This window comes from Homarus americanus, unplaced genomic scaffold (genome assembly GCF_018991925.1).
Source record: "Homarus americanus isolate GMGI-L3 unplaced genomic scaffold, GMGI_Hamer_2.0 scaffold21048, whole genome shotgun sequence".
Lineage (NCBI taxonomy): Eukaryota > Metazoa > Arthropoda > Malacostraca > Decapoda > Nephropidae > Homarus > Homarus americanus.
Window position 1 is genome coordinate 841,791 of NW_024714126.1, and position 22,098 is coordinate 863,888.

A 22,098-nucleotide genomic window follows, 5' to 3' on the forward strand; every position below is an offset into this window, starting at 1 on the left:
TCAGTCATAAATGTTAAGCTAAGTTATGGCCTGTTATTATTGGGGCCCATTTGCTCTTCATCCAATAGGTAAAGGGAAGAAAAATCAGGTCAAATGTAGGGGAAAACGAGTGCAAGGGCAGGGGCAATGAGGTCAAGGTCAGGGTAAAATAAGGGCAAAAGCAGGAAAGGCTATTGAAGGTAAACAAAAACAAAGGGGGAGGGGGAGGGGGGAATTGAGCCAACTGAGGAAGAAACAAATAAAGATGGATGAGCAAAGAAAGATGAAAGGATGAAGGGACAAAAGAAGAGGGAGATGTATAAACGAAATAAAAAAAAACACAAGAAAAATAAAGACAATAATGACGTGATAAAAGAGGAGAGGGTAAGGTTAGAATAGAAGCAGGAAATAAAATTGTTGAATGGAGGAGAAAATAAAGATATAGAAAAAAAAAGCAGAAACAGATTTTAATGAAAAACTAAATTTTGAAAACGGATTTAAAAAAGGGGGGTAAAAAAAATACAAATACTGTAAAAATAAGGAAATATAAATGAAAAAAAATTGTAGAGGCCATGTGATAAAGAGACGGATGAAAGTGGTGAAGAATGTAGATAGATAAATAAAGTAAAGAAGAGGAAAGCAGAGAAATTTGATGATAAGAGTAGGAAATGGCCAAAACGAGAGGAGAGGGAAGGAGTAGAGGAAGGTAGTAGGAAGAGGAGGGGTTGATAATGACACTGAGAATATTAGAGGTGAGGAGTGAGAGATTATTAGATTGTGGTGTGTGGAGGAGGGTGAGGGATGATAAGGGGAAACAGAGCAAGAAAAGAGAATAAAGGAAGGTGGGGAGAGAGAAACTTGAAAGAGGGAGGGAAGGATAGGAAAGTGGTGAAGGATGACTGTAAGGTGAACTCTCAATTAAACCTAACCTAACCCAACCATAAGGACTGGAACCCAATCGTAATTTGCCTTCGCTAAGAGTCACCAGTTCTAATGTACCCCAAACTCAGTGCGCCTTAATGATTTGGGTTAAGTTAGGTTAGGTTAGCTTGGTTGGGTTAAGTTAGCTTAGTTTTGGTTAAAATAACTCGCATTAGGTTCGGTTAACTAGTTTATTTTCGGTTAGTTTAAGTTAGCTTAGGTTAATTTATGTTATGTTGGGTTAGGGTAGTTTAGGTTAGGTTGGGTTAGGTTAGGTTAGGTTAGGTTAGATTAGATTAGATTAGGTTAGGTCAGGTCAGGTCAGGTCAGGTCACAATTTATTTACGACCGGCTCTCTTCCGATCTACAGCACTAGCTCGAATGGGAACCACAAGATGAATCGTGAGAGAGGGAGGGATAAAGATGGAGAGAGAGAGAGAGAGAGAGAGAGTAAAAACGGAAAGGAAAGCATAAAATGAACGAGAAAGGAAGAGAGAAGATGGGATGGAAAGGAGGAGGAGGAATAAAAGTAAAAATAGAATATAGTTCAGAAGAGATGTCAGGGAGGAAAGAGAAAGAAAAACACAGAAAAAATAACACGCTGTAAGGGGGATGGAAAAAAAATAAAATAGGGTCAAAGAGGGAGAAAGAGAGTGAGGGAGATGCATAGGGAAATAAAAGGTAAAGTAGAAAGAATACATAGTGAGAAAATATGTAGAGAGAGCTAAAACTAAAAGAGAAAAAATGGAATTAAAAAAAATGCTGAAGAAATAGAAAGTAAGGATGAAGGATGAGAAAGTAAGGATATAGGATGAAAGAAATGTTGAAAGCTTAGTAAGTAAGAATGAAGTTAAAGACAGGATAGAGACTTAATGGAAGAACAGAGAGAATAAGCTTTCTAAGAGAACAGGAGAATTCACCCTGGAAGCCGGATGTTAGGGGCTGGTGAGACGACTTGCTGTATAAAAAACAAATCTTGTGTCTACCTTCTCTATAAAATCCCACCTTCTCTATTGGCTGCTCAAGAATTCTCTATAAAATCCCACCTTCTCTATTGGCTGCTCAAGAATGCTCTAAAATATCCCACCTTCTCTATTGGCTGATCAAGAATGCTCTATAAAATCCCACCTTCTCTATTGGCTGCTCAAGAATGCTCTATAAAACCCCACCTTCTCTATTGGCTGCTCAAGAATGCTCTATAAAATGCACCTTCTACTATAAAGAATGCTCTATAAAACTCTTCTCTATTGGCTCAAGAATGCTCCTAAAATATCCCACCTTCTCTATTGGTGCTCAAGAGTGCTCTATAAATCCACCTTCTCTATTTGATCAGAATGCTCTATAAAATCACCTTCTCATGGCTACTCCATCTATAAAATCCCACCTTCTCTATTGGCTGCTCAAGAATTCTCTATAAAATCCCACCTTCTCTATTGGCTGCTCAAGAATGCTCTAAAATATCCCACCTTCTCTATTGGCTGATCAAGAATGCTCTATAAAATCCCACCTTCTCTATTGGCTGCTCAAGAATGCTCTATAAAACCCCACCTTCTCTATTGGCTGCTCAAGAATGCTCTATAAAATCCCAGCAACGGTAGTGGTGTTAATTTGACAGAGGGAGGGAGGAAAGGCGAGAGTGTGGTGTGATTGGTTGCCTTGTGGTAAATGAGAGAGAGAGAGAGAGAGAGAGAGAGAGAGAAAATTATTAACAGCACCCTTATAGCAGGTTGTGAGAACGGGAGGGAAGGGGGGGTGAGAAGGCAGTAGTACTGTTCTGGAGGACGACGATTGAGGAACAGTGAACAACATAATCATGAGGAACATTGAACGATAAAGACTGACGAGGGGTCGAAGCGGAGCCACAGATGAACACAACTGCTCATGTTGTCGGGATAAGGGAAGACCCACGAATCAGGAAGATTGGCCAGGAAGAGAGCCCTGAGTGGGAGAGCCAGGAACGGGGACCGGGTGGCTTGGGAGGGAGGGTGGTTGGGTGGGAAGGAGGAGGGTCATGGAGAGGGTACCGGAGTGGCCGGGGACTACAATAGCGGTCGTTAGGGTGAGTGAGGCGGTCACCAGAGTGCGTGGAGTGACTGTTGTAGTGGTCCAACACAGCCAGGGACTGATCACCAAGGATCACCGCCTACGTCCTGCCACGCCAAGGTGATCGTTGTCGGCAACAGGAGCAGAAGCAAGAGGAATAGAAGTAGTAGGAAGCTTGGAGTAGCAGTAGCATGAACAGAAGTAGTAGTAGTAGAAGGAACAGATGCAGTAACGGAAACAATAACATGAATAAAAGCAGTAACAGTAGCAGGAACAGTAGAAGCAACAGTAGCAGCAACAGTTGCAGCAACAGAAGCACGAAGTGGAAAATTACCGACAGACGATGGAACAAGAACACGAGTAGGAAGAAGAGGAAGAAATAATTAACAAAAACACAGACGACGAAGAAAACGTCGCGAAAGTAGATTAAAGGGAAGACGTGAGATTAAAAAAAAATGTCAATAAACAGGAGAGGAAAGAGAAACTATACCCTCAGATGTATGAAGAAGTAAAGGTTTAATGATGAAGAGAGAAAACATAAAGAATAGAAAGACGAATGAAGGACATGGAAAGATAAATAGGAGAAAAAGGAGACGCCCGAGGAAGTAATAAGAACAGAGGAGGCTTGGAAAACATCTCGGGGTCGGGTTGGAGAATCACCAGAGAGCTCCGAGTTGATGATAAAGAGTGGTACAGGACCCCCCCCCCCCTCCATCCACTCCACTTACTGTACTTTTCTATTCTCTCATTGTTTTTAGTTTATCGTCTTCTTCCTCGTTTAATTCACGAGGATGATTGAAAAAGAGTGGCACAAGACTACCCCCTCCCCCCTCTTGGTGATATTTCTATCTTTTCATTTTCTCGTTTGTTTTCTTCCTCCAACAAGAGCAGCTTCTGTCCAACAGTCATTGCACCAACAGCAGATGATGATCCCCAACAGTCACTCCACTAACAGCATCAATAGCAGCAGCAGCAGCAGATGATGGCCTCCAAAAATCACTTCACCAACAGCAGCAGCAGCAGGTCGGCCCCCCAGACGGGTCTCGAGCCAAAGCTGGTCGGTGAAAACTTGTGTTCTTTCGTCGCGGATTTATGGGGAATCCCAGCTGGCTCCAGGGAAAAAATTATGCCAAACTTCAAAACTCGTGGAAAAATGAGCAATGACCGAATACCTCGCCAAATTTATGACTTCGAGGGAAGAAAGGAACAAACGATAAACGAAAAAGAATGAAATAGAAAATAGTTTATCTCAGTAAAGTGTTAGGATGAGCTTTATGTGAGTGGATGATACTGGCGATTAATAATGAACAAGGGGAAATTCCAGCATAAAAACATACGGACTATTAATGGCAAACACAAGCAACCTGACTGTTCCAAATGTTGCAAAAGCGAACTGGACAACCTAAAAGATTTTTTTAAACTAGAGGTTGAAGTGTGTGTGTGTAATAATAATAATAATAATAATAATAATAATAATTAACGGTTTATTGAAAGAGCTTGGCAGCCAGAAGGCTGAAAATATACAGTTACATAATTGGGGAATGAGTTTCGAATTACAAATAATATACAAATAACATAAGTGATATAAATAAGATATGTGTGTGTGTGTGTGTGTTTTAGAACACTCAAAAACACTACACTCTGCAGTGTACACCTTACCCTCTCCCCACACCGCTCTTAAGTTACCAGTCTCACCAGTCGGGTTAACTGGAACTGGTTTATAGTCTGGCGAGTCGCCCCTCTTAGGCTCCTGTAGCCTCAGTGTGGCTTACGCCTTACATCACTATATCACCCGCGAGGAGTGACGACCTTACATCACCTAGTCGATGATTCTCTTTATTCGAGTTGGTTGCATTACATACAGACGGCAGATCAGGTCACTACTCTTAGTTACTGTAGGTGAAGTATCTGAGTGTGTGTCTGGGTGTATGGCTGGTGTTGTTTACCTACTTGCCTAACTTTGTAAACTCACTTCTCATCTCGCTCCTCCGTCGCCATAGCTGTGTGTCTGTGCCAACATGACTCCATTAAGTCTGGTTTGGTTTCCTCCCTGCTGACACCCCTCGCTGTAACCAGACCTCCACCAGTGCTTATGACACTGTGACTTATTACTTACAGAACCATGTATAATGACATGAGTTTTTGCGTACATAAACTGTCAGATGAAGTTGTAGATAGAAAAGGCGAAATAATACAGAAGAAACAATAAATAAACAAGGAAATAAGATAATGAAATAATTATCTTTTACTGAATGGTGTTAAGTTAATCATCGTGTGGGATATTAATAAATCGATCTATCATTGTTTATAACATAATAAAAGTTTATTCGAAACAATACAAAATCATCATCACCTGTGGCTCTTGTTTCTCTGGAAAAGTAAACATGAAATTGTCCTTAGGAATCTTCAACCTCCAAGACAACACCTGAGTCAGTCGATAACAATACACCTTTGTTTATGTTTTGACCGTCACTATAGAACCAGTCCCTATAATTAAGACTAATTTATGTTAATCACTTCGTTAAATCAACATTATAATGCAGGCAACACGCGCTAATTACCTTACCTGTACTGACTACTTATCCAGGCTGTTCATAAATTATTTAACCCATTTTAAAACTAAATAACCTTAAACAAATTTAGGGACAGAGCACAAGTATAAATTAGTTGCCGGGTTCTATTAGTAAAGTTTTTGAAGACTTAACTTTCTGAAATGGGTCAGATAATTGTGTTTCTGAGTTATGTATCTAATAATAATAATAATAATAATAATAATAATAATAATAATAATAATAATAATAATACTAATACTACTACTAATAATAATAAGAAAAAGAAGATAGCAACATCAATACGTAGTAGCACTATGTCGTTCGCCGTGAAGGTCTGCAGGAAAGGGAAATATTTGCTTAGTCTCCTGTAGAGTCGAGACACGAAGAGTAAGTTTGGGTGCGTTTGTGTTGTAGTGTTCAACAATTTTTTTAAAGTGTCACTTCAAGGAACAGAGTGACAACAAAGACCAGGGGAATTCTTTTGTGTATGACAAAAGTGTAAGACAAATATGATATGAATTCTGAATTGTTCTTACAACAGGGCGGTAAAGGAAGAATAGTTATTTCGTCTATCTATCTATCTGTCTGTCTGTGTGTGTGACTGCGTAAAATAAAAAAACAAACATTATCTCAGATTCATCTCAAAATACGGGAGTGCTGAATTAATTTACTGCAATAAGCATCACGTTGCTCTGTCAGCTTGGCATGGTGCACTGACTCACGCATTAGGCTTGTACTCCACACTGAATATGTACCGCACAAAACTACACAATATGTTTATCGTGGTTTTTGCTTCCCAGGGAAAAAGTTGTTAAAAATGCAGGTATGAGATGTGTTTCCATGTAATTTCCATTCTCGTGCCGAAAGTGGGATGTGAGGTGATCCTAGACCTGTGTTATGCTGCCTCACTGTGGCACTGTAATATATCGTGTCGTTATAATATTGTCATCTGTTACATTATTTACAGTACTTGAATCCCGAGTGACAACACACACTGTCATCTGATCACTTGTAAACAAACTGTTTCTTATTCAACGATGAGATATAATTTTCATATTTTTTAACACATTAATTGTCCACAAACTTGACCACTCGCTAATACTAAGGAGATATATAGTAAATTTTAAATTACATATTATAAAAGTTTGTATAGGTCGTCAGATTTTTATTTTCCTATGTACTATACTGTATATTGCACAGCGTTCAATTTTTTTTACTATATATTGCAGGGTTGCTAGACGATTCCTCATAAAGTCGTTTCCCGTCACCGTAAAATCCAAGCCAAAAACGGAAGGAAATGGAGAATTTTTAAAAACTTATTTAAACTTTATATTTTACGTTTACACGCTTGAAATTAGTGATTTAGGCTGAGCTGTAGTCCATCCAGTAGTAGTAGCGGCGGGGCTATACAGTCTAGCACAAACTCTGAGAGGGACGAGGCAATTAACCTGACGAGTCATTCAGTAAAAAACATCCTATTAGTTACATAAGAACATAAGAGTATTAGGTCAAAAAGAATTTACGGAATTAGTGTAACTTCATCACTTTGATTTTACGAGGACTGGGAAATTGGCCGAAGGTGACCAGACTATATACGGAAGATAGGAAAGTGGCTGCCCTAAGCACAGCATAAAATATGACGCCATCTATTAATTTTTAGAGTAGGTTGGGTATACCTTTACAGAGGCCAGATATTTCCAGATGTGTTTTGTTACTACATACTTCAAGTCAACGGCTGTTATCTTGAATAATAAAATACTGTGTGCGTGTTCAATCTCTGGAAAATGACAGACCCTGACAGAGCCATCAAGGGAATTACCAACAAAACGTAACTATTTGTTCGTTCGTTTGTTGGTTGATTTATCACATGTTGAGAGAGTCTCTTTTTTTATCTCCCTTACCGTATGTCTTTGACTCGGGAATCGCCTTGACGGGTAAACGACCAGCTTCCATTGCAGGTTGTTCAAAGGTTTAACCTATATATTGCAAGCGTTCGAAGGATGTTACACTCACACACACACACACATATATATATATATATATATATATATATATATATATATATATATATATATATATATATATATATATATATATATATATATATATATATATATATATATATATATATATATATATAATACTGAGTGTCGGTCTTATTAGTAGCGGATATCACAGATATTATAGTTTGTTTCCCTCGAACTTTGCAACTAGGGTCAGTCTGTAGGAAGGCAGTTCTTTGGCTGGCTGACGGACGCGGGAAGTAAAAATTACCCAGAGAAACGCTCTGGTCACGGGGCCAGGGGTTTTTATGTCCCAGAACTTGTTTCCGTTACAATATTGTTATTACGACTGCGTATCACAAGCTGATTCTTACTTCCCCAAGGGTGGAAATTATCAGAGATCAGCACAGAAAAGTTATTAATCTTTAAAATTCCAAAATACATAGATTAAATATTAAGGAACTAGAGCGACTTCCCGTGCCCGTTCGGCAGCCATCAACTGCCTAGCTACAGACTGACCCTAGGCCTCAGTTCATTGTTTTTTCTGGGGCTCACAGCGCCCCTCCAAACCCCCCAGTTGGGTGAGCTCACTTTGCTCGCCATATTCCCCCACCCTTTTGATATTCCTGGATCCGCCCCCGTAGGGTTACCAGCCTCTGCACCCGGGACTGAATGCATATTGGAGTCACTACAGCTATACTTAATGTAACAAATCAAGCTTAAGCGCAGTAAAGGTGAAATATATTATGTTGATATACCAGAACAATGTACACACTGACGACACAGCCAGCTAATGCAGCCTACAGTTTGTGTGGTGGATTTTCATGACATTTACATAAAGGTGGCAACTATGCATTATAGCAGGGTGAGGGAGAGTATTAGGGTGAGAGAGTATTAGGGTGAGGGAGTATTAGGGTGAGGGAGATTAGGGTGAGGGAGAGTACTGGGATGAAGGAGAGTACTAGGGTGAGGGAAAGTACTAGGGTGAGAGAGTACAAGGGTGAGAGAGTATTAGGGTGAGAGTATTAGGGAGAGTGGAGATTAGAGTGAGGGAGAGTACTGGGATGAAAGAGAATATTGGGGTGATTTGAAGGAGAGTACTAGGGTGAGGGAGAGTATTAGGGTGAGAGAGTATTAGGGTGATGGAGAGTACTAGGATGAAGGAGAGTACTAGGGTGAAGGAGAGTACTAGGGTGAAGGAGAGTACTAGGGTGAAGGAGAGTACTAGGTATCAAGAAGACAAGGTGTGATAGAGGTTACCAATCTATTATGCCAAAAATTAGCGCCGTACTTATCAAACACTACATCTAACATTATAGGAAGAATAAGCTCCCAAAAAATGATTTGTTCCATACACAAAAGATGGATAATAAAATAAATATCAAATAACTGTATATTATTTAAGTGGTAGTGACCTGCAGGCGAGATAAAGGAGAGGAGGTTGGGGGGAGCTTAACCTGGTATTATGATGCTGACGTGGGTGGTGGGCAGCTTAATCCACGCCACAGAACAATATCACTCCCATAACCTTACTTGGGGTGGGAATCGACCCCGTATCTCAGGGTTTGGTGTTTCAGAGCACTACCAACTCAGCCATGGAATTAAGCGAGATATATATGTGTGTGTGTGTGTGTGTGTGTGTGTGTGTGTGTGTGTGTGTGTGTGTGTGGTGTGTTTTATGGTGCTGAATATATTGTAAGTAAGGGTGTTAATGGTAGTATACGGAAGGTTATTTGTATGACTGTAGGCCTGGCTTGCGAGTGAGGTAACTAACATTAAGCCTCTCTCATGTTAGCACTGTTTACTAATATACGATCGTGAATGTACACACACAGTCTGGTATCACTTTCCAGTCATTTCTCATTATTGTTCTTCGTATCGTACAAACTGCTGGATCAGTTTATGTAGTGGTACTGTACTGTATAGTGTTAAATATTGTAATTACAGTAGTTTACAAATACTGAAATATATATAATGTTTGCGTACAGACAATGGCTGGATATTACTTGACCCAGGACCGTGTTGAAAAATCTATAATACCAGTGATTCTTCAGTTTGTATTATATTTACTCTCCCGGGCTTTATAATGTTCACAAGAGCTAAAGAAAATAAAAATACGCCCTTACTGTATTCAAAAAAATATTTCAGGGGTTAAATTGCGAAAGTAAATAGTGATAAACGTAAAAAGAAAAAAAAAAAAAAAAAAAAGATTTGTAGGGAGGAGGGTGAAGGTCATCAGTGTTCCAGGGGCGTGAAGAGAAAAGAACTACCGAGTGACCAGTAAAGGTAAAGAGACGGGAGGACATTATCACCCGGAGCTGAACCACCAACACTCATTACTGTGATTGTGCTCGTGATGATGAGTGCACCATCAGGCCAGGTGCTGAGGGTGAGTACCAGGGTGATGGAGAGTACCAGGTTGATGGAGAGTACCAGGGTGATGGAGAGTACCAGGGTGATGGAGAGTACCAGGGTGATGGAGAGTACCAGGGTGATGGAGAGTACCAGGGGGTGATGGAGGCTGGAGAGTACCAGGGTGATGGAGAGTACCAGGGTACCCAGGGTGATGGAGAGTACCAGGGTGATGGGGGGTACCAGGGTGATGGAGAGTACCAGGGTGATGGAGAGTACCAGGGTGATGGGGGGTACCAGGGTGATGGAGAGTACCAGGGTGATGGAGAGTACCAGGGTGATGGGGTACCAGGGTGATGGAGAGTACCAGGGTGATGGGGGCACCAGGGTGATGGGGGTACCAGGGTGATGCAGGTTACCAGGGTGATGGAGAGTGGGAGGAGCCAGGGTGATGGAGAGTACCAGGTGATGGGGGGACCAGGGTGATGGAGGGTTACCAGGGTGATGGAGAGTACCAGGGGTGAGGGTGATGGAGAGTACCAGGGTGATGGGAGAGTACCAGGTGATGGAGAGTACCAGGGTGATGGAGAGAGGTGATACCAGTGATGGAGAGATGGAAGTACCAGGGTGATGGAGAGTACCAGGGTGATGGAGAGTACCAGGTGATGGAGACCAGGGTGATGTGATGGAGAGCCAGGGGATGAGAGTACAGGTGATGGAGTACCAGGGTGATGGAGAGTACAGGGTGATGGGAGAGTACCAGGGTGATGGAGAGTACCAGGGTGATGGGGGGAATGATGGGAGAGTACCAGGTTGATGGAGAGTACCAGGTGATGAGGTGATTACCAGGGTGATGGAGAGTACCATGGAGAGTGATGGAGAGTGATGGAGAGTACCAGGATGGAGAGCACCAGGGTGATGGGGAGTACCAGGGTGATGGAGAGAGCCAGGGTGATGAGGGTGATGGAGGTTACAGGGTGATGGACCAGGGTGATGGAGATACCAGGGAGATGGAGAGTACTAGGGTGATGGAAAGTTACGGTGATGGGGGAGGGTGATGGAGAGTACCAGGGTGATGGAAAGTACTACTTGGGTGATGGGGGGGTACCAGGTGATGGAGAGTACTAGGGTGAGGGGTGAGCACCAGGGTGATAAAGGGGTGAGAAGCATTACTGGGATGATAAAGGAAAGAGAGGCAGCACCAGGGTGATAAAGGAGAGAGAGGCAGAAAGCGATAAAGGGAGAGGCTGTACCAGGATGATAAAGAGGAGAGAGGCAGTACTGGGATGATAAAGGAAAGAGAGGCAGCACCAGGGTGATAAAGGGAGAGAGGCAGTACCAGGGTGATAAAGGGAGAGAGAGAGACATCACCAGGGCGATAAAGGGAGAGAGAGGCAGTATCAGGGTGATAAAAGAGAGAGGCACAGGGTGATAAAGGGAGAGGCAGTACCAGGTGATAAAGGAGAGAGGCAGCACCAGGGCGATAAGGGGAGAGAGGCAGTACCAGGGTGATAAAGGAGAGAGAGGCAGTACCAGGGTGATAAAGGAGAGAGAGGCAGTACCAGGGTGATAAAGGGAGAGAGAGGCAGCACCAGGGCGATAAAGAGAGAGAGAGCAGAAGGCGATAAAGGGGAGAGAGGCAGAACCAGGGGTGATAAAGGAGAGAGAGGCAGTACCAGGGGTGATAAACGAGAGAGACAGGCAGATCCATGGTGATAAAGGAGAGAGAGAGGCAGTACCAGGGGATAAAGGAGAGAGAGGCACCAGGGCGATAAAGGGAGAGAGAGGCAGTGCGAAGGCGGGAGAGAGGCTGTAGGGTGAAAGGAGAGGCAGCACCAGGGTGATAAAGGGAGAGAGAGGCAGTACAGGGTGATAAAGGAGAGAGAGAGCACCAGGGTGATAAAGGAGAGAGAGGCAGTACCAGGGTGATAAAGGGAGAGAGAGAGGCAGTACCTGGGTGATGAGAGAGGCAGCACTAGGGCGATAAAGGAGAGAGAGAGGCACCAGGGTGATAAAGGGAGAGAGAGGCAGTACCAGGGCGATAAAGAGAGAGAGAGACAGTACCAGGGTGATAAAGGGAGAGAGAGGTACCAGGGATAAAGGAGAGAGAGAGAGAGGCAGCACCAGGGTGATAAAGGAGAGAGAGGCAGCACCAGGGATAATGGAGAGAGAGGCAGTACCAGGGTGATAAAGGAGAGAGAGAGGCAGCAGGGCGATAATGAGAGAGAGGCAGCACCAGGGCGAAAGGAGAGAGAGGCAACACCAGGGAGAGAGAGAGAGGCACCGATAAAGGGGAGAGAGGCAGTACCAGGGTGATAAGGGAGAGAGGGCACAGGGCGATAATGGAGAGAGAGGCAGTACCAGGTGATAAAGGGAGAGAGAGCAGCACCAGATAATGGAGAGAGAGGCAGCACCAGGCGATAAAGGAGAGAGAGAGGCACAGGGCGAAAAGGGGAGAGAGGCAGCACCAGGTGATAAAGGGAGAGAGAGGCAGTACCAGGGTGATAAAGGAGAGAGAGAGCACCAGGGCGATAAAGGGAGAGAGGCAGTACTAGGGTGATAAAGGAGAGAGAGAGGCAGTACCAGGGTGATAAAGGAGAGAGAGGCAGCACCAGGCGATAAAGGAAGGAGAGAGTACCAGTGATAAAGGGAGAGAGAGGCAGTACCAGGGGATAAAGGAGAGAGAGGAGCACCAGAGCGATAAAGGAGAGAGAGAGGAGTGCCAGGGCGATAAAGGAGAGAGAGAGAGGCAGCAGGGTGATAAAGGGAGAGAGCACCAGATGGAGAGAGGCACCAGGGCGATAACAGGAAAGAGAGAGTACCAGGGTAATAAAGGGACAGAGGCAGCCAGGGTGATGATGGAGAGAGAGGCAGCACCAGGGCGATAAAGGGGAGAGAGAGGCAGCAGTACCAGGTGGTAAAGGAGAGAGAGGTACAGGTGATAAAGGAGAGAGACAGCAGCACCAGGCGATAACAGGAAGAGAGAGGCACTACCAGGGTGATAAAGGAGACAGAGAGGCAGTACCAGGGTAAAGGAGAGAGAGAGGCAGCACCAGGGTGATAAAGGGAGAGAGAGGCAGTACCAGGGTGATAAAGGAGAGAGAGAGGCAGCACCAGGGCGATAACGGGAGAGAGAGAGGCAGTAGCAGTGTAATCAAGGTGAGGAAGGAGGCGGAATAAATCTTCGCTTGTCAATATTTACTACCAGAAGACTGATACCATCGTCCACTTGTTCTAACAGGACCTTGAGTAGGGCCGAGGGAGTCGAGCCTTGTGGAGAAGGTATAGAAATGGAGAAATAAAGAGAAGTGAGATATCAGCGAATTGTGGCAGTAAGACGTGGAGATTTTTTTTCATCATGGGATAATCTTCGCTATAGGCAGAGATCAAACCACTCACACGCTCAACTCTGGAATATAAACGATTGAGCCCGCGGTGTTAGCCTCTAGCTCTAGTACCTGGTGTCACATGTAGGCTTAGAAGGGATAAACGTTTGTCCCTCGTTTACTCTGGATGTTTGTAGACCAGCTGAGTTTTACTACACCCCCGTGAGGATGTAGTTACGTTGGTTACACCGGATATCAATCACTCACCGCCTTTCCTCACAACAGGAAATTGTCGAAGGGATAAAGGAGGAGGGAGTGTGGAAGTATTTAATGCCACGCTCCCTACACTAGGTAGCGAGTGGGAGGCGTAAAGAAGCCTCTTGCGAGACATAATCATATATTTTTAACGACCCACAACATGAATAGGGCAAAATTATATATATATATATATATATATATATATATATATATATATATATATATATATATATATATATATATATATATATATATATATATATATATTTCAGGTTGACAACCTTTATCCGAAATTCCAAAACCGAAAGCTCTGAAAACCGGTTTTTTGTGGGTCTTTTTTTTTTTTTTTTAAACAGATCAGCCCACCCCAGCATAGATCACTGACCCACATCAGGGCCTGAGGAGCGAAAATGTAATAGTAATATTAATTATAATAATAATAATTATTTATAGTAAATAAAATTTTAATAAAAATACACCAAAATAAAATAATAATGATAATAATAATAATAATAATAATAATAATAATAATAATAATAATAATAATAATAAAATATAATAAAAAATTAATAATAATAATAATAACAATAATACTGTAATAATAAAATAATAATAAAGAAATACAAGAATGAAAAAGATCAAAGTGAGAAACACGACCTAGACCTATGAATTATTATTATTATTATAATTTTATTCTATTTTCGCCCCACCCCCCCACCCCAGGCCCCAATGTGGGTTAGTGACTTGTGCCTCATGGGCTAAAAAATCTGAAAACCGAAAAATTCAAAACCGAAATGCCTCTGGTCTCAAGGATTTCGGATATATATATATATATATATATATATATATATATATATATATATATATATATATATATTATATATATATATATATATATATATATATATATATATATATATATATATATATATATATATATATATATATATATATATATATATATATATATATATATATATATATATATATATATGTATATTAGGCCAGTGTTGATATATGGAGCAGAGACGTGGGTGTTGAGTAAGAGGGGCGAGGAATTCTTAGAGAAAACTGAGATGAGGATATTGGTAGTGCCACTCAAGTGACAGGTCGAGAAATCAAGATATTAACACAAGAGCAGCAGTAACATCTAATGTATTATTATTAAGATGAGAGGCGAGGGTGAAATGGTTTGGATATGTGGTACCACGACAGGAAGGGGAAGTCGACCAAAAGAGCATGGAGTAAGCCGATCAGGAGTTAAGTGAAGGGCCGGGGATAAGAGAGACCTACACAACATTAGAATGGAAGTGGAGGCGGCCATATAGTCAAGAGCAATGTTGCGGAAACGAGTTTGAGAAAACGACCGCTTAACGTCTGGGAATGACTATAGAGAACATAGAACACGGCACCTTTGTCCAACACCCAATTAATGTCACAACACTCAATATACATTTATAAAATAATATATATATATATATATATATATATATATATATATATATATATATATATATATATATATATATATATATATATATATATATACACACATCCTATCATCACCAATAACCTCAATATATCGTGTCGTGGCATCTCCAACACTAAATAATACAACTTCATCACCATACATTTCACGTTATCCCCAGCAGGTGCGTAACGATCATCTAGTTTCACCTACCAACTTTAAGGTTCGCTACACGTCTCACCGGTGTCCATTACTCTCAGGTACCAATTAAGGTCGGGACAGGTGGATCTGGAGCGTCGTACCTTGGTGTTAAGAGCCGCTCCCGGTCACCTACCTGGGGGACAAATAAAGGAGAAGTCTTATAGGTATTGTGTTTTGTTGTGACAATCTAAACAACGATGTAGTGATCCTTAACTTTGTATGTAAACACAATAATATAATATCGATAGTACAATTAAACTATTGATAGTGATAATGGGAATAATAAGACTTACAGAAACATTAATGGTATGGAACATAGTATTGTTGTTGATGATGATAACAATGATAATACGGTAACAACTCTAATGATAATATTGTACGTCTTTTTCATTATTCTTGCTTCGTTTCCATCACACACTTTCATTATCATTCTGAAAGATATTGTGGAAATAAATAGGAACATAGAGAGAGACGAAAAAGAATAAGATGTTTGTTACTAGACGCGTCTTTGATAAGCTTTCACCATAGTAAGCTAAAGTTATCAGTGGAGATAAATTCTTCATATTTAGAAAGTCATGAAAGATTTCTCGTGTGTTTATCATGTGTTTCCAGGAAGTAGTAGTGAGAGAGCAGCTTAGCTCAGGTCTCACCGGCCAGAATCTCTCTGTAAATAGCAGGTTCAGAATTTTGTCGGTAGTTTGTATTCGTATTCGCCTCTCGGGTCCCCGATTGCACTTCCGCCCCCGTCCGTGTTGTTGTCCAAGTTTCTGATATGGAGCCGAAATGTTTTCCTCTGACACACACACACACACACACACACACACACACACACACACACACACACACACACACACACACACACACACACACACACACATTTATTAAAAAACTTTCTACAATAACATTTACAAAATACTTCTATACACAATTACACAAATAAAACAATACTCACCTCACGTTTGACAAAAAAATACAAAATTTCCTCAACCACACACACACAAAAAAGTAAGACCCTTCAATTTCCTTCACTTGGGAGGAAGGATATCATAAAAAGACGGTAATATTACTCTTGTGCCAGACCTACTCCCCCCCCCGCCCCCTTCTCCCCTCCACCACACCCACACACCCTGGAGGGCTCACATATCCATAGCTTATGTCCGGGATTATAAACTTTATGGTGTTGGTGCTTTAGGCTGCTCTTATCCCTGAGTTTTATGCTCGGTGCTCCTTGCAAACTTTTTAGCCCTCGGAAAGGCAAGTAATGAACAATAAAATCTGAGTTAATTGCCGCCCGCACTTAAACTCTCGTGGTGAAAAATGTTATGATGGCATCTTTTGTCATGTGATTTCCTGCCATTTCTGCCGATAAAATGTTGGTTAGCTTCTCTTAGGGTGTTGACTCTGCTGAGGCAGGAGGACATAGCCGACCTTCTCTTGAGTTACAGTGGGGGTGGGAATTACACTCTGCCTAGGGTACCCGACTTCCTCCCTCTCTCTCTCTCTCTCGTGACACTCCACTTGTTACGGTGTCACTCCCCTCCTCTCTCTCTCGTGACACTTCTCTTGTTAGGGTGCCATCACCTCGCTCGTGTCACTCCACTTGTTAGGGTGTCACTTTACAACCTTTGGGTGCCACTATTTGATGTTACACGTCTAAATTGTCTCCAGTTAGTATCGTATGTCTTTCCATTTGCTAGGATGTCACACTTGCAAAGTGCCACTTCACACCCTGGAGTGCCTAGTTTCTTGAGAGGGTGCCACCCCTGCCACCCCATTTTCTAGGCTGTCAGCCTTTCGCTTTGTAGGGTCTTATTATACTTGTTAGGTGTCACTTCACTTGCTATTGTATAATGTTTTTACTAAGATGCCACCTTACTTACCAGAGTGCCACCTTACTTACCAGAGTGCCACCTTACTTACTAGAGTGCCACATCACCTGCTACGGTCACCACATTTTCCTATAGTGTCACTCCACGGACTAAGGTGCCACCCTAATTTCCTAGGATGCTACTCGCGCTTGCAGGGTGCCCACTCTCCACCACGAAGTTATCACTGCCTTCCGTACCTCAGTAAGTTATTAAGTGATAGTAAATGTCCTCTTTATCTGTGTCGTTATGTCCCTGCTGCCAAATATCTTCCTCTAGGAGAAATGGCCATTGACGATATGTGAGGTTAAGAATCCTGGCGTGTTTATATTTGGTGTGGTAAGATACTGCCCAGGGAGCACTGTACGTTATGAAGGCTGGGAGCTTCACACACACACAGGTTAATTCTTATTTTCCTTAAACTTGTATAATATGGAAAAATACTGGTACTGACTGTATATGAACTACTAATAATAATACTAGTTGCCCCTCGTGCTCCAACATAGGCGGTCCTAAGGCCACCGAGTCGTGAATTTGTTGAAGGTGTAGAAAGTGTCGCCATAACTGGATTTCCTATATTATTACTAACTGAGAAACATTCAACTTGTGGTAATTTAGTATAGGGCAGACGATCTGAATGAGTATGGGAAGGTTAGGGATGATGGGAGAAGCATAGACTATATAGGATTCACAGCTCAAGGCAGCACCATGCAAGAGAGCCTCTCAGTGTGGCGGTATGGAGGCGATGACTATTGTAGTGAAACAGGTAACGAAGGTGACACACACACACACACACACACACACACACACACACATTACTACTACTACTACTACTACTACTACCTTGCTGTCACTCGGAATCGATCATGACGATCATCCAGCTGTGAGACAATGATATGAGTTTTTAAGGATGTCACCTTCATTGGTGAGTTTTAAGGTGACTAAAGAGGCCGATACGGGACCGGCAGGGCCGATCACAGATGTAGCACGTGTGGAGGGCTACATCTAGTGCGGGAGGGTGGCGGCAGCGTCTTTCCGGCGTTGACACTTGTCTGCCTCGTTATGCAGTCGGGCAAACTCGAAACTATTGGCACCTTCTCGTGTGGTGCTTCTCCAAGCGTTACGGTGTGGAGTAATCGTCTCCCAGGTGAGGGAGTCGATTTGGCATTTTTTCAGGTTTGTCTTAAGACTATCCTTATACAACTACTACTTTTATTATTATTATTATTATTATTATTATTATTATTATTATTATTATTATGTAGTAGTAGTAGTAGTTATATTGAATGATAAATAAGACCTAAATCATTACAACAAAAAATCTCTCCTAACTATAGTTGTGACTTGACCTGTGATCCTGAGAACCAAGGCGAATCACACACTGATGTTGGTACAAGGCGTCTATGTTGATGACGGCTGAAACGTTGTTATATTACACACACACACACACACACACACACACACACACACACACATGGAGTGAAAGTGAGTGTGTAAGTGATAAAAGAACTCTACAAATCACACTTGTTGACGGGAACCATATAACACGAATGCGGTGCTGGGTGAGACTGGCCATCCTGTACCCACGCTGTTCCTCCCCCGCCACCAACATCCTCCTCCTTCTCTTCTTCTCCACCCATCATTTCTCATCCTTGTTCGCCCCTCATTTTCCACGCTGTTTATCCTCTTCCAATACCTACCACCCCTCTCTATCTATCATCCCTCATTACTCATCCTCACTCCTCCACTAATTACCACTTCATCATCATTCATTCTCTCTCCTCTCTCCTCCTATTGCCCTACACTCACCACCCATCATCATCCATCCTTCCTCCTTATCGGTACTCTCCGTTCGTATCAGTAACTCCTATAAATAACCTGACTTAACTTCTTAAATTAGGCAAAATTGTACCTCAACCTTGCCACTAAATTAGTTAAATTAGAATCCACCCTCCTCCCTTGCCTCTGTCTTCTCTGTCTCCCTCCTCTTCCATCATCCTTCCATCTTCCTCCTCCCTCCTCTCCATCATCCTCCACGTCTCATCATTCTCTCGTCATTGGCCGCCCACTCAGGCATCATCCTCCTTATTACCAAGACAACACGAAACGGGACCCTAATGTTTTAGATGGTAACAAGTAAGTGATGGATGACTGTGTATTCAATATCGTATTGTGTCTTTAAATAATCAAGACATAAGGTTAAATATATTATCCAGAGAGTTTTCGGAATGATAAAGCTGACGTGACCTGAATCTTAAAGGGTATTAATTTCTTGCCTAAAGGACAGATCGTCTTTGTGAAGCCTTAAGGTATTTTAAAAATCTTACTTGAAAGGAGAGGTGGAGGAGGTGGTGATGTGCGCACAAGAACGACTCCTTTAATAAAATCCCGGGGAAACTGAAGTCAGGTTTGATTTTATTCGCTTCACTTGATTACAAATTTCCCAGACCAAAACTTCGTGGCATGATTATTACTTTCCGAAACCTCACAAAAATTCTGTATGATTAATACTTTTCAAAATCGGTTATAATTTGCTTTTAAACGGTTTAATGACAATATACAGTATAGAGTATTATTAGACAGTACACTTTCAACCAATCTCTGTTGAGGATAATAATATAAAAGCAGCATTAGGTTGATCAAGATGATACAAGCTGCTGGAGAGGCCTGGGATCACGCCAGCTCTTAGAAGGAAAAAACACGGAAAAACTGGACCCCGAGGTCGTCCCGCGAGGAGGAGAGGGGGGGGGGAGGTCTTCACATCACACTCACACGACGAAAGGTTGGGGATGATGGGTCATGTCATGTCATCAGAGAATAACGAAAATATAAATCCAACTAAATTAAAACTACATTCATCAATTTTTCAGTATTATATCAATAATGGTATACAGTAAATCAGGTTTAATGTAACACAGCCTTCAGCGGTGTCCACGCGTTTAATCGGAGCGGAGAAGTTTTCCATCCAGTCGTCAATTTTCTTGACTGCGTGGCGACCTTCTGTCCCTCGTGGCCTGGTGTTTTTTATTGGGCGTATCTGCTCGAGGTTCACAGCCAACCTGGAGAGGAGGAGGAGTGATGGCAGGTACACGGCAGCTGTCTCCTGTGTTTTATATGAAGAAGTCTAGGCTGGTCCCAATCCGAGACTTTACTTCCTGTTGGCTTCCTCTCCTGGGGATGACTGGCCGAGTTAACCTCACCCCTCACCCTTCATCCCTCACCCCTTATCCCTCACCCTTTACCTCTTTCCCTCACCCTTCACCCCCTCATCCTTCATCTTTCACCCCTCACCCTTCAGGCCTCACCCTTCATCCCTCAACCTTCACCCCCCCTTCTCTCACTAATACATTTTCAATTACTAACTGTACTATGTGAACTCTTGAAAAATAATCGAGTTATGATAGTCAAATGGTGTGAAGGTTGAACTGTAACCTCTTTCATTAGTATGGACGAGAGATATAGTCGGAGATTAAAGATTTTATGCTGTCTTGGTGATTATTTAACTTTGTTCGACAGTAATAAACACTGAGAAACACATGAAGGTGAAATTAAATTATTCTGGTCTTCCCTCATATATATAAATCGTTAAGTCAGCTTAGTGATGAGCGAGTCTCTCATATGGAAATAACCAACTTTAGTCGTCTCCCAAAACCGTTTTTGTTTGTGTGTCACATTTATCAACAAAGTTAAACTCTGATAACTACACAAAACTTTCCAGTTTAAACGTAAAGACGTGGGCACCCTAGTGGCGCGGTGCTGGGGACAATTCATGTACATGGTAATTGAATATATTCCATTATATAAAGGGAATTGCTCAGTACTGTAGAAATTATATTATCTTTACTTCGTTATGGTAAAGTATTACAATCGAATTAATTTACTTTTTAACTTAGATATATTCTTATTAGTCATTCGGAATATCGTTTACACGAGTAATCACAATGAACTTGAAGATCAAATACCAAATAATCTGAAATAAACAGGAGAAAAATATACATTTCCCGAGAGAATCAAACTAATTCACGGAGTCGAAAACTAAAATTTCTTGAGGTTATGAGAAAGATTAAAAAGATCAGGAACTCAACCAAGAAGACGAATAGGGTGATGAAGAGCGCCTTAAGAACTGATAGTATTTACTGTACTTTCTTGTCTCGCGAAAACCCAAGAGAAAAACACAAATAATACTTCCCTCTTATAATGATACGATTTATAAGTTCAGATGGGACGAGCCGCTGAGGGGTGAAAATTATCCCCACCGAGGCATAAGTCCTGAGAGTAAGGTGCACAGCCAGTACAAAATTATCGGCGCTGAAAAATTGTATCGCTTCTTACCGGAGTCCGCCAGAAGAACCCGATAGTTGAGTCCGACGTGAGAGTTTTCAATAAACTTCTCAAGCTGTTTTCTCCCGTGGTTTTTTGTGCCGAGGGGGATTTTGTGCAACCAAGTGGAAAAGAATGAGCTTTGGGTAGGCGGAACTGACGAGGAACGGATTGTGGAGACCAACGGAGTGGAAGAGAACCGAGACAGGTGAACGGAAGGACAGGTGGGAGAGAGGCGAAGAGAGAGAGGATTCAGGTATTCCCTTCAGGATGTACTGTGTAAGAATAAGGATCCTATATGATAAAGGGAAACCCGGCTATGTCCATCCTTAGCGTGGCTCTGTACATCCTTAGCGTGGCTCAGTGCATCCTTAGTGTGGCTCTGTCCATCCTTAGTGTGGTTCAGTGCATCCTAGTGGCTATGTCCACCCAAGCGTGGCCGGCATATCTCTAGCGTACCTGTCAATCCCTTAGTGTGGCTCTGTCCATCCTTAGTGTGGCTCAATGCATCCTTAGTGTGGCTCAGTGCATCCTGAGTGGGCCTCTGTCCATCCTTGTGCTCTGTACATCCTTAGTGGCTCACATCCTTAGTGTGGCTCTGCATCATAGTGGCTCAGTGCATCCTTAGTGTGGCTCTGTCCATCCTTAGTGTGGCTCTGTCCATCCTTAGTGTGGCTCTGTACATCCTTAGTGTGGCTCAGTGCATCCTTAGTGTGGCTCTGTCCATCCTTAGTGTGGCTCAGTACATCCTTAGTGTGGCTCTGTACATCCTCCTAGGTGCAGTAGCGGACAAAAGTTCATAGCCTCCTA

At 42.2% G+C, this 22,098-nt stretch overlaps 1 protein-coding gene across 1 annotated transcript in view; it reads left to right on the forward strand.

Moving 5' to 3' along the window:
* Window positions 1-10,207, forward strand: part of LOC121875757 (extensin-like) — a 67,029-nt gene extending 56,822 nt beyond the window's left edge. Inside the window, exon 3 of the mRNA XM_042380445.1 lies at window positions 9,874-10,207. Within this exon, the coding sequence (XP_042236379.1) occupies window positions 9,874-10,207 (334 nt within the window). The remainder of the gene's footprint in view (window positions 1-9,873) is intronic.
* Window positions 10,208-22,098: the final 11,891 nt, after the last annotated feature.